The 12,243-nt window shown below is 51.2% G+C and overlaps 1 protein-coding gene across 9 annotated transcripts in view; it reads right to left on the reverse strand.

Annotated features, from left to right (window-relative positions):
* The window catches only part of E2F2 (E2F transcription factor 2), a 20,796-nt gene extending 8,958 nt beyond the window's left edge, over positions 1-11,838 (reverse strand). The window contains exons 1-7 of one of the 9 annotated variants that reach the window (XM_023529152.1): positions 11,496-11,598; positions 10,794-10,892; positions 10,153-10,205; positions 5,236-5,341; positions 3,163-3,382; positions 2,227-2,385; positions 1,024-1,138 (exon numbers count right to left, since the gene is read on the reverse strand). In XM_023529152.1, coding sequence (XP_023384920.1) covers positions 1,024-1,138; positions 2,227-2,385; positions 3,163-3,382; positions 5,236-5,341; positions 10,153-10,205; positions 10,794-10,892; positions 11,496-11,583 — 840 coding nt within the window. In that variant the 5' untranslated portion in view covers positions 11,584-11,598. Of the gene's footprint in view, positions 1-1,023; positions 1,139-2,226; positions 2,386-3,162; positions 3,383-5,235; positions 5,345-7,275; positions 7,425-10,152; positions 10,206-10,793; positions 11,231-11,495; positions 11,599-11,799 lie in introns of those variants that run through there. The other 8 variants (XM_023529157.1, XM_023529154.1, XM_023529153.1 and 5 more) reach the window with 8 other exon arrangements.
* Positions 11,839-12,243: the final 405 nt, after the last annotated feature.

Genomic DNA, 12,243 nt, shown 5'->3' on the forward strand with positions numbered 1-12,243 from the left:
AAGAAAGAAAGAAAGAAAGGAAGGAAGGAAGAAAGGAAGAAAGAAAGGAAGAAAAGAATTGCAAAAAAAGAAAAAATCCTATTCATTCTTTAGGACCCAGTTTAATTGTTACCACCTGTGCATTCTTCCTCCAACTCTCCTTTCTCCAGGCCCTCAAAGTATGTCTTCAATCTATAAATCACAGCATCACTGCTTGCTTGGGTCTTTCCCCCAATAGGTTCTGAGCTCTTCCAAGGTGGGGGCAGGGCCTTATTTATCTTAATGTTCTTCCATTAAATAAATTTCTCGAGCCTTTATCAGGCTCTGGGCTGCAGTTACTGCATGAGTGGAATGTACTTTTGTAGAGTTTACACTCAGATAGATGAAGCAGAACATGAGTGCCAAGATATCTTGGCAAATGGAAGTTAAGTGTGGTGGAAAAGCACAGGTGGTTATGAAGTCTAGGGGTGATCAGGGAAGGCTTCCTTGAGGAAGTGATGTTTGCGTTAAGACCTGTTGGATGAATCGCAGTAAACCAAGCAGAGAGAGAGGGAAGCGCATTTCGGCTGGAGGGAACAGCATGTGCGGTCTTACACTGGTCTTAAACTAAGTATGGTGGGAAAACTGCAAGCAGGTCGGTGTGGCTGAAGCAAAGACAGGGGACAGGGGCAGCATGTGGGAGGAGGCTGGCGAGGTCAGAGCACAGAGGGCCTTGTAGGGAGCATTAAGAATTTTCTCTTTAAACTAGGAGAGCATGGTCAGTTAGCATGAAAAGATTATGGTGCGCACTAACACCGCTGTGTGTGGGCACACGTGTGCCTGTGTGCAGGAATGCAGGGACTGGTGGGACGTAGAAAGAAACCAGGAACAGAGGTTTTCTCAGGCCAGAACTTATTGCCCTTTCTAGCTTCTGCCATTTCTGCCCCAGCTCAGAGACCACTGATCTTGCTGTGGGTACCAGCATAGGGCTGGGGAGCTTGGGGCTGAGCAGAGCTGCCCGGGACCCTCCTAACCCTGTTCTCCACTAAACACTTCCCCTCTCACCTCGCTCCCGTCGGGCACTTCCAGTCTTGTCTGTGGAGGGGCCTTGACAGCGATCACTGTCTGCTCCTTAAAGTTGCTGACGGCACGGATGTCCTGGTAAGTCACATAGGCCAGTGTAGGGGCAGGAGAGTCAAGAGAAGTGACTGGTCAAAATTCACACCCTCAGCCAGCCAGGCTGGGATCCAACCCTCCTCTCCTAAGCCTCTAAACATCTTTTTCTCACTCCTTATATAGCTTAGAAATAACCAAAATCTGTAACCCATTCGTTAATATCAGCTTGCTTGGATCCCTTTAGAAAGCAAATGGGGGTATAGATCATTTTTTAAAATGCTGCTTTTTAGCAGTTTTTTACATAAAGGCCTCATCTCTCAACTAGATCATTAGTTTTGAGAGGACAGGAAGACGTTTCTTATTTATCTAAATTTCTCACAATGCCTAACGTCCTTCCAAAAATACAAGGGTATATCCAAAATACAATCAGGTAGTGAAACCATTTTGGAATAATGTATGAAAAGCCTTAGCAAAGTCTATGTTCTGTGACTTCACCATTTCCATTCTAGGAATCTGACCTAGGGAAATAAGTAAAAAAAAAAAAAAAGGAAAATGTCCTGTATGCAAAGGCATTCATCGTTTTGTTGTTTTATAAAAGCGGAAATCTAGAAATCCATCTAAATGTCAATTCTAGGCCTTATCAGCAAACCGGAGGGGAGTCTGAGTAGGATATTCTCAACCCATTTTAAATACGAAGTTAAACCATGAGATTGCAGATTAAAAGTGGTCCGATATCAATAATTTCATGTGAATCAGCCATATAGTTAGGAATGATTTATAACATAAAAAATGTCTATGGCAATACACCGACTAGAGAAAAACAGGATATAAAATGTTATGTACAGCAGTCACACACTGAGTTTAAGCAACATACACCCTGTGCATAAAGGACAATGGCTGTGTTAAGGTGGCAGCTATTTCATTCTTTTCTCCATTTTCAAGATTTAAACAAACGTACTTGTCTCACTTTTATAATGAGAAAGTAACTTCGATAGGCTCAAGTAGAAAAGCCACCAAGAAAGAAAAAAATAGATATGCCAGACTCAGAAGATGAGTTAGTCCCTGTATGGAGGTACTGCATCAGCTCTGGATAGATATGAGTATGTAACAGGCCCCTGCTCCCTGACCCCTTCTCCCAACCAAAGAGGATATCTCTTGTTGGCCTTGTCCTCGGTCAGTTGTGTGAAGTTCAGAGAGCAGCTCTGGATGAGCTCGTCCAAGGCCTGCTCCATGCTCATCAGCTCCTTCAGCTCCTGCCCCAGCTGCTGCTGCTTCCCAGGCCGGGTGGGGTCTTCAAACATTCCCCTGCTTCTGGGAACAGAGCAGCCCCCCAGTGTCGGTCTCAGTCCACACCTAGGCACTCCAGCCCCAGGGCTGCTGTGCAGAACTGCACAGATGGTGCAAAACCCCGGGATGAGGCCACTCGCATGGTCTACGTGTTCCTCCTGGGTTGTGCAAATCAGAGGTCCTGTCTAGCACCCACGGAGCTGCCAGGGACTGGGACTTGGAGTATGGGGGTTACTAGAAAAAAGAAACAAGTCAGGCCATGACCTCACTTTGGGAGGCTTTCAGCTCTTTCCACACTATGCCCTAGCCTCCTCCAAGTAGCAGGGAGCTGGAGTGACCTCAGTCCTGACCCTTGCCTGGGTTCTCTTAAGAGTTCATGCCCGGGGCCGAAGGTCTGCTCTTTAAGACCTTGTAGGAGTGAGGAGAAGTGTCTGGAGTACTTATATCTCAGAGCTGGATGGAGTCTGGGTTATTACCACTCAACTTTCAGGGGACTTTCCTGAACTATAAAAGGGGAATCCTGGGACCCTGGCTCAAGAGATGGAGTCCTTCTAGGCCTTTACACAGCCTAGAAATCATTCTCTGCCCTGCTCGGGCCATGCTCTCTTAACGTTACCCAAGCATATACACCTGCTCTTCCGCCCTGCTCTTAAATACATTGGCTCCGCCCCCAGCACTTGTGCCCATTGGATGTTGCTCTCAGCTCCGCCCCTGACATTCACACCCACTCAATATTGTTCCAGGCTCTGGCCCCCAGCACTTGCTCCCATTGGTGCTATCCGCCCCAGCCCAGGCACTTACACCCACTGGATGTTGTTCTTGGCCTTCTTCCGGATGAGCTGGATGCCCTCTAGCACATTGGTGATGTCATAGATGCGCCGCTTCTGCACATCCAGCACCTCGGCAGCCCAGTTCAGGTCCAGGACCCCATCCTTGGACTCTCTCAGGAGGTAAATGAACTTCTTGGTGAGCAGCCCCAGCGACGTATCATACCGAGTCTTCTCCCCGGGGGATTTGGGGGCTGAGGAGAAAAGGGGCCCCGTCCACTGGTCAGAGAGGGCCAGCCTGGGGAGGGAGCCTCCTCCACTGACCTGGACCCATTAAGTACCACCCTGCACATGAGCACCCACTTTCCAGTTACAGAGCACTGTGAGGCAGGGGTCATTCACCACCATTATCCAAACAGGAACCCTGACATCTAGAGAAGAAATGTGATTTGCTTAAGGTCTCACAGTCAAAGGCCAGTGTCAGGGCTGAAAACCAAGTGTCCTGACTCCTGGTTTAGAGCACCTTTCCACCACAGCTCAGGGCAGCCATATCACCACCAATAAGAAGTTTCCTGTGTGTACGTCACTGTTCTAAACACTTTCCCATATACGACAAAACTAATCCTTACAATACCCTATAAGTTTGGTGTATAACCATCTTCACTTTATAGATGAGAATACTGAGGCACAGACAGGTTAATTTGCTCAGCTCAGCTAGAAAGTGGCAAAGCTGGGATTTAAATCCAGACAGTCTGGCTCCAGGGTCTTCTTTCTTAACCATTACCCCATCCTACCAGTTATGTCAGGAATTTGGAATTGAGGTCGGGAGGGAATGAAGAGCTTGGATTTAAGAACATTTTTATAGACTTGCCTTTTCTTTCCATCTGTAGCCCAATGGTTATCTGAGAGGAAATCAGTTCTACAATATCAAATAAGGCAGGTTCATGAAAACAGCCTCTTTCTTAATGAAGCTGATGTCACAAGACCACATCTCAGCTGCAACATCTTAAACCACAAGTAGACTTTTGCAATCAAGTGACCTGCAAGTCATATAGCATGTTAGTGGCCAAACTAGTTCAGAAAACTAAGTTTTAGAGAGCTTCAGATTCCTCTAGAATGGGGACTTTAAAATCCCCTAACATATAGATGACAAGTACTTGGCACACAGACTGGTTTTTCAACTTTTGCACCCGTGGCAGACATTACTAACTGATCGGGGCACTTAGGATCCTTCGATAAAGAGCTCTGGGCAGCCTCTCCCAAACAAGTGGAAAGGAAACTTTCTTGCTATTCTCGACCTAGCTCTACCCCGTTTTGAAGATGAGATAAGTAAGGTTCAAAGAAGAAGAATGAGTCAGGTCAGGGCACAGCCCTGCCTGGACCCCCAAATTCCTGACTGTCATGCTTCCAACCCAGTCACATACCTTCTTCATGAGGTCTCTGATCCCCAGAATTAGCTATTCTCCCTAACACAGGTACTGAAACTCCCACTCTAACCAGAATATTGACTGAAAATTTCAAGAAGCAGAAATTTCCTCCTACTTAGCTTTAGGAAGTCACCACCTGGGTAGCCTCTGGATCTTAAAGAACTCTGAGGTGGCATAGGTTGGATGAATCCAAGCTTCGCTTCTCTGCATCTTTTAGCCTTTTGTCTGCATGTACGAGAATGACCCTGCTCCTCTATGAGCTGGATTCTCTCTTTTAGAAAAGGTCATATTGAACTAAATATAATAACTTTTTTCAAATAGTAAGCTCCCAAATAAATTGTTGGTCATCACACTTAGATCACAAGAGTGGTGTGTGGAGTGAGAAAAGGAGTATAAGACTAGATTCTAGTCCTGACTCTGCGTACTAGCAGTGTAACCCTGGGCCAGCCACTCAAGCTTAGTCTTAAGTTGCCTCATCAGTAAAAGATGGGCAATCCTACCTACCTGGCGGGATCCAGTGAGAGAACACACAGGAAACTGTTCTATAAACCGGGAAGTATACTACAAATATTACTCCTGATGATTTGAGCAGGGCTGCTGCCCTCTGCCCCTGCCTGCCCCTGCCTACCCCACCCTCAGTTTCCTGAGCCCTCCCCAGAGGTCTCATCAGCACGGCTTACTTTGGGGGCTGGGGAGGCCATCCACTCTAATGCACTTCCCCTTGGGAGTCCGAAATTCCAGGACCGCAGGCCTCCCGATCCCCTCCAGGTCCAGCTTCCTTTTGGCCTTAGAGAGAGAGGGAAGAGAGGCAGAGTTTGAGAATCATTCCTCCTTCAGCCTTTCTGCAACCTGGAGCCAAAGCACTGAAGTCACCAGCAGCTACCTCCTGCCTCAGTTTATCATCAGTCCTGGTAAAACATCACTATACTTGGTAAGGAAATATCAATGACCTGAAAAGTGAGCTTTCAGGGAAAGGAAGTCCTATTTTCTGAGAGGCACACAACACTTCCATCCTGAGGCAGAGGCACTTGAGACCCTACCAAAGCCAGTCTGGCCAAGAGCTCAGGGTTCCTTAATAACAGGCCCCAAGGTCACTTCTACATCTGTACTGTCCCCCTCACTCCCATGCAGAGGATGATGCAGGCAGGAAGGATTGGGTGGGGCCTAAACCACATCAGACTGAGGAGAGGCCTCCCCTCAGAAGCAGCTGGCCCAGCCAGACTGAGTGCCCATCACAGCTCCACAGCTGGCCCTTATCAGGGTGGGTCTGGGCATCCGCCCAGGCCCAGGGGACTTCCTGGATCAGTGCCACACCCCAGGGAGGTGCCCACATCGGGAAGCAATACAAACACCCCCCACCTCCATGTTCGGGTTCCAGCTCGAGGGCCCCAGGGCCTCCTGAATAGACTCCATTTGCCATGCTTTCTTTGCAGAGAGGGGCAGACAATGAATCCTTCCCCTGTGTCTTAAGGATAAGCAGCTGAGGTCCCCCTGCTCCCCCTCCTTGTTCCCGCCAAGCTTGGGAAACACCTGCTGGGGAAATCAAACCACAGACCCATCTGTTCCTCTCCACCCCATTGCCACCCGGCCCCAATTAGGCCCAGAAGCTGCACTAGCCCGGAAGGGGCCTCTCTCCTGGTTAGGGCTGGGCAGGGCTAGGGCACAGGGGTCAGAAACCTGGGCTTGCGTCTCCCAGCTCCTTCACAGGCTTACTGTGTGACTTGGGGAAATGCTCCACATCTAGGAGCCTTAGTTTCCTCTTCTGTAAAATGGGGCAGAAAATAGCTCCATCAAGGATTCAAGGAGATAACTTCTGTAAAGAGCTCAGCACACAGTGGTATTCAGGAAGTACAGGGTCCCTTCCCTAGAATCCAATCTCAGCCTCTTGACACACCCTTCTGGGGGTCGCTGAGCCCATTTTCTTCCTCTCCCCTTCCCCCAGTCACCCCTACCCTGGTTGGGACAGAGAGGCCTATTTTAACCTTTGGTGGTGAGGTCATGCTTGGCAGGGCTGAGACTTCTAACCGCTGCTGAGCACAGCTGGGCTGACAGGTGTAGGAGGTGATGACAGTTCTTCCTGCTGTCAGCTCTCCTCTGCACTGCTCCCCCAACCTCCTCCAGGAAGTCTTCCTGGACTGATTTGAGGGGCCCTGCTCCTTGGTTTGAGGAGCCTAGATATGATATGTCTCTCCTCCACACCTACCCAGACCTGGATGCGATCCAAACAACTCCCTGCTCATTCCTCTTGAAGTCTCTCTGGAATATTTCTTCTCTAACCTCCCAGCAAAATCTAGGTGACTTCCTAGATTCTAGGGAAGGTGACCTGCTCTAACCCCATCTTATCGTTAGAGAAAGACCCAATCATTCGCTGAGACCTTCCACATGCCTTGGGACAAGCCTCAATATTCATCGCCTCACTGAATCATCCCAATACTACCAAGCCCCATTTTACAGCTGAATTAATGGTGAGCTCCAAGGCCTTTATCAAGCCCGATTGAGGTTATTGATCCCAGAATCCTTCATTCCTCAAAAGGACTGCCAAGGGCAGGGAGAAGAAGGGAAGTCAGGCTAAGGCAGAGCTGGGGCAACCCAGAATTTCCCCAGTCCCATTTACCTCCCCCACCCAACAGGAGCCAGCCCCTGCTGAGTTCATAGAACACACCAGGAAGAACCTCACTACCTGAAGAATGGGGAGGAGGGTAGGACCTTGAACCGAGTACCTGTGCTGGGCCTCTCGTGCTCATCAGTCCTGGAACATCAGTACTGGCAATCTCTCTTGGCCGATGAGAAGTAGAGTCTCAGAGAAGTTAAGCCGTGTGCCCAAGGTCACACAGACAAAAGCAGAGCCATAATTTGAACTCGGGTCTGTCTGATTCCAAAGCCACATACAAGGCTGACTCAGCTCCATCCACACACATTCCCCCAGAATTTGCTAGAATTTGGGCCAAAGCCTGGCTACATCCACCTGCCCCCATCACTTTAAGCACACGTACCAGCCCCCTCCCTTCTCTCACCCTCCCTCACTTTTATCCTGCACTCTCAGAGGCCCTAAGCAGCAAAGTGCCCCCACCCCCCATCAAGAACATCTGACACCTTTGGGCACTGCTCAAAGAAAGGTCAGCTTGTGGATGGGCCTGAGCCCGCAGAACAGAAGTGGCAAAGGACAAGCACAGGAGGATGAAGACCAAAGAGAGGCTGAGCACAGGCCTTGGAATCAGATCCATTTGAGTTCCTCTAGCCTTCCCACCCCACTTCTTAGCTGGGTGAGCTGGGCAAGTCAGTTGACCTCTTGAGCTCCACCTGTAAAAGGGGGATAATCTGCTAAACTTCTGTTGAGGATTCAGTGAGACAGTACGGCAAAGAGCTTTGCTCATGCAAGGGAGCTGCTATCACTAAAGTGCCAGGGGCTCCAGCAAGGAGGAAGCTCAGAGGCAAGCTGAAAAGATGGGGATGTGTCGAGGGCAAAGGTCTGGGACCACACTCAGGCCAGCTTGGCTCTAACTTGGACCATCTTAGACAGTCCCTTTGGCTGTTTCTTAAAAACCTGGTTAATATTTGAGGCCACCCAGCCAATCCTGAGGTAGAAGAGCTTAGCCCAAGGCATATGGAAGGTCTAAGCAAATGATCGGGCCCTTCTCACTTCCTCAGGTAGCCCCAGAAGGGAGAGGGCCAGAGCCCACCAGACACAATCCCTCCACAGGCAGCAAGGTGAGGAAACTGGGGCTTGAAGAAGGGGAAGTGACTTGCCCAAGGTCACACAGGGAGTGGAGCCAGGCCTCCTAAGCCCCATGTTAGATGGAGGAACAAGTGTCAGGTGCTGAGAGCCTCGCTTCCAGACCCTCGCTGTGCCACTGGGCCACCTGGGATTTGCTGCCTTGTCTCTCTGAGCCTACATTTCCTCATCCGACCCACCCACGTTGTTGAGTTGTTCATTAAAATGTTCATTTCTTTCATGGTTCTCAGAGGAAATTTGGAAAATAAAGATAAGTTAAAAGGAAAAGAGAACTGTGCAGAATCTCACCCTCTTCACAGGCTCCTGCAGGGATGAAAGACAATGATGCAGTGTGCCTGGCTGGAGTAGAAACTCAAAAAAGAGTGCCCAAGCCTTCTCCAGAGAGTGGTGGAAACAGTACTAGACAAGGGGTGAGGAGACCAGGGCTCTGGCCTTCATTCTGCCATTGAACTTAGTTGCCATCCCCAGGCAGTGCCTGAGGTCCCTTTAAACAGCAGTTTGTTGACAAATCCTGCTCACTCTGCACTTTGCAGCCTGGCCACAAAGTGAGCGGCCACACCCAGGGTTGGGTTTGGAGCCTCTCCAGGTCACACCCGGGTAAAATGAGTAAGCAGGGGGCCAAGGCCTACCCATGGGGATAGGAGACCGGGCATCTGGGGGCTGACAAGAGAAGGGGCTCTGGGCTCACTAGGCCTTTAGGGTGGTCTGATGCAAGGAGACTCTTCCACCTTTTGGGTTGTGACCTGGACAAGTGACTTCACGTCTCTGCTCAGTTACCTCATCTGTAAGATGCCTCATCCCAGGCTTTTTGACCAAGAAAACGAATGTGAAGAGTGCCAAGCAGTGCCTGGCACATGAGAGGCGTTTAGTAAAAGAGAGCCATTCTTGCTGTGATCACTGAGTCCCTCTGGGAGGGAGGTACAAACAGATGCACTTGGGCTCCTCTGGGAGGAAAGCAGTTCAAAGCCACAGCTGTTACTGAAACTCCGCCTGGGTGCCTGAAAGCAGCTGGCCAGAGGAGACCGGGCCAGCCACTGAGCCCCTTCCGGGGGGGTGGGAGGGGCACCCAGCTCCTAAGTCAGGCAGTTCTGGAGAAAGTCAAGGTTGCAGAGAAGAGACTAATGATCACGTGCCTATGGGTCATACATCTCCCTGTATGACCTTGGACGGGTCGCATTCCCTCTCTGAGCCTCAGTTTCCCCCTGCAACATACAGCTACTAATGCCATCTACTTCACAGGGTTCAAAACAGTTTCAGGCTGTAAAATGCTGAACACAAGATGGATACTCAGTCTGTTATCCTTGGCTGCTTGACCTGTAGAATGGGACTAGCTCTCCTGCCTCCTTCCTCCTAGCTGGAAATAACATGCAGGAAAGGGCTCTGGGAAGGTTAAAGCGTTGGACATGGGCAAAGCATGATTCCAGGAGCAGGGAGTGGGGGCTCTGCCCGCATCCAGAAATGGCTGGGGGTCTGCGCCTGTTGACTGACACAGGTCTGACCAGATACCTCTAGGGGGGTAGTCTTATCCCTGTACCTGAATTTATTCGCCACTCATGACTAAGTAAACCTCAAACACCCCTGTCGCCTTTCCCTGGAGCTGGAAGTGATCCGAGATGAGTTAGCCTTAGATACTCCATACACACAAGCAGACAGCTAAAAGCAGGAAAATGAAGAAAATGAAACTGAAGCCCAGACTGGGGCCAAGACTTGTCCAAGGACACAGTGAATCAGTGGCAGTTAAGACCAGAAACCAGGCTCTCCAGCAACCACCCCCAACCCCCTAGGGCTTTTCCCACTCCACCCCCACAGAACGGTTTAGATTCTCATGGGCTCCATCCAGGAATTCCACTCTCACGAAACATACCCTGCGCCTAGTGCCACTACACTTTGGGTCCTCCCCAGCAACAGGCCTGAGGGCTTGAGGAGGAAAACAGTCAATCAGAACAGGAACTCCAGGGAGCTGCCCCCAACTTGCACCTGCTACTGGCTGTCTGAGAGGGAAGACTGGGCCTGGGGGAGGACCTAGGGAAGATAATTGGGAAGGAGCTGGCTGGATGGAAAATTTGGAGTCTATCCAAGCCAGACTGGACCTGAGACCATCTTCCATTTTAAAGTCTCCACACCGTCTCTGTGCCAGCACAAGAGCAGGTCTCAGTAGCTGGGCCAAACAATGAATGAAGAATGAATGAATGACAGCAAAGTTGGCTCCCTGGACTTCCCCAAGGTCACAGGGTGCACTGGGGGTAGGAGGTCGGGTCTCCATACTCCCAATCCAGTGCTTATTCCACTCCGTTCCAGTGGCTAAGGTTATTTCATCCCAATTCTGAAAATGAAGGGCTTTTCTACTCAGATATTGGGGCAGTGGGTTGTTCTGGAAGCTGAAAGCTCCCCTTTTCCCTCCCCAAACTCGACCTGCTTCACTCAAACTGGGTCCCAGGCTCCCCTCCCTCCTTTCCCACACTCAGAAAGCACAGGGGGAAGTAGTGGGGGGGTCCCCAGAATTACCGGCAGCCGCCCAGCCGGCACGCATCGCACAGCTTGGCCCTCCGGTCCGTGGGGGGTGGCGTCCAGGCAGGTGCCGGGCGCTGCAGCGGGAGGCACAATCTGTGGGTACAGCGGGGTGTAGTAGGTAGTGGTGACCGGGTAGAGCTGGGGGCTGCCGAGGCCGGGAGGCCACAGCTCGGTGGGGCTCATCGCAGGTAGCCCCTTCAGGGGTGGTCCAGCGGCCGGAGCCAGGGCCCGGGGCCCTCGCAGCATGGCGAATGCAGAGCCCCCTCCCCTGGAGTGCCCGCTGGCACCTGCGAGCTCCGGAGCCCGCGGCGGCTCACACGGCGGGCGGCATGGCGCGGAGGCCTGGGGAAGCCGCCAATGGACGCCTGCGGGAAAAGGCCGGACCCTCCCCTCCTGGCCTGCCGCCGAGCCGAGCAGCGCTTGAAGATTCTCGCTTTGAGATCGCACGGCGGCAGCGGCGGCAGCAGTGCCAGGGGCTGCCCCGCCCCAAGGGCGGCCGCGACCCGGGAGGACCCCACGCCCCTGAAGGCCTCTGAGCTTGGGGTCCAGCCCGCTCCGGGCAGGGAGTCTCTGGGGTGACCGCAGGCTCGACGGAGACGCGATGCGCTCGGACGAGGGTGAGGGGCCGATTGCACCGACTGCCTCTCGCCTTGCTCTTTAGTTCCCAAGCCTTTCTCTGCCTCTTTTTTTTTTTACCTTTTTTTTTTAGCGCCAAACTGCGTGCCGCGAAATTCGGATCTCCCGCGGAAAATGCTGCGCTTCCGTTGGTCGCTGCAACATGCATAGGCTCCACCCCTCGGAAAGGACACCTCCCCCTGGCGGCGATTGCAACACGAGCTTTGCCGCTTAAAGGGGCCGCCACACCCGCTGTCACCCGCGAAACGGATTGATAGGGTGGTTCCCGTACAGAGCAGAGGCAGCTGAATAGTACGGAGCGCTCTGGGGAATGGGTCCGAATTCCCTAGGGGTGAGGGGAAACGTTTTGGCGCAGAGTCCTCACCTGAGTCCGGATCCAGCAGTACATTATCCAGGCTTCAGGCAGGGTCTTTTGTTAGTTGGCATGGTTGCTCAGCTAACATATATACATTTCTATCCCTTTTCCCACAAAAATGAAAGCCAGGAACCTATTCTATTCCTTGGCAGGTGGGCGAGGGGTGGAGCCTACCATTTATACCTCTTACTAGGGAGATACCAATATCCATTGAGTGCCGATAATATGCCAAGCACCATGCTCGATGATTACACGTGTTGTTTTATTTAATTTAATCCAACAATCTTAGGAAGAAGAATGAAGATCTTCGTGGTGAAGATGGAGTCAGAGAAGCTAGGTAACCTGCTCCAGGTCACACAGAGAGATCTGCTGATTTGAGAACTGGCAGTCCAACCTGGGACAGGCCAGCTCCTGATCCCCTGTTTGTTCAAGGAAAAGGTTCCTCCCCAATTC

The sequence above is a fragment of the Pteropus vampyrus genome, unplaced genomic scaffold (genome assembly GCF_000151845.1).
Source record: "Pteropus vampyrus isolate Shadow unplaced genomic scaffold, Pvam_2.0 Scaffold36, whole genome shotgun sequence".
In the NCBI taxonomy this organism is placed as follows: domain Eukaryota; kingdom Metazoa; phylum Chordata; class Mammalia; order Chiroptera; family Pteropodidae; genus Pteropus; species Pteropus vampyrus.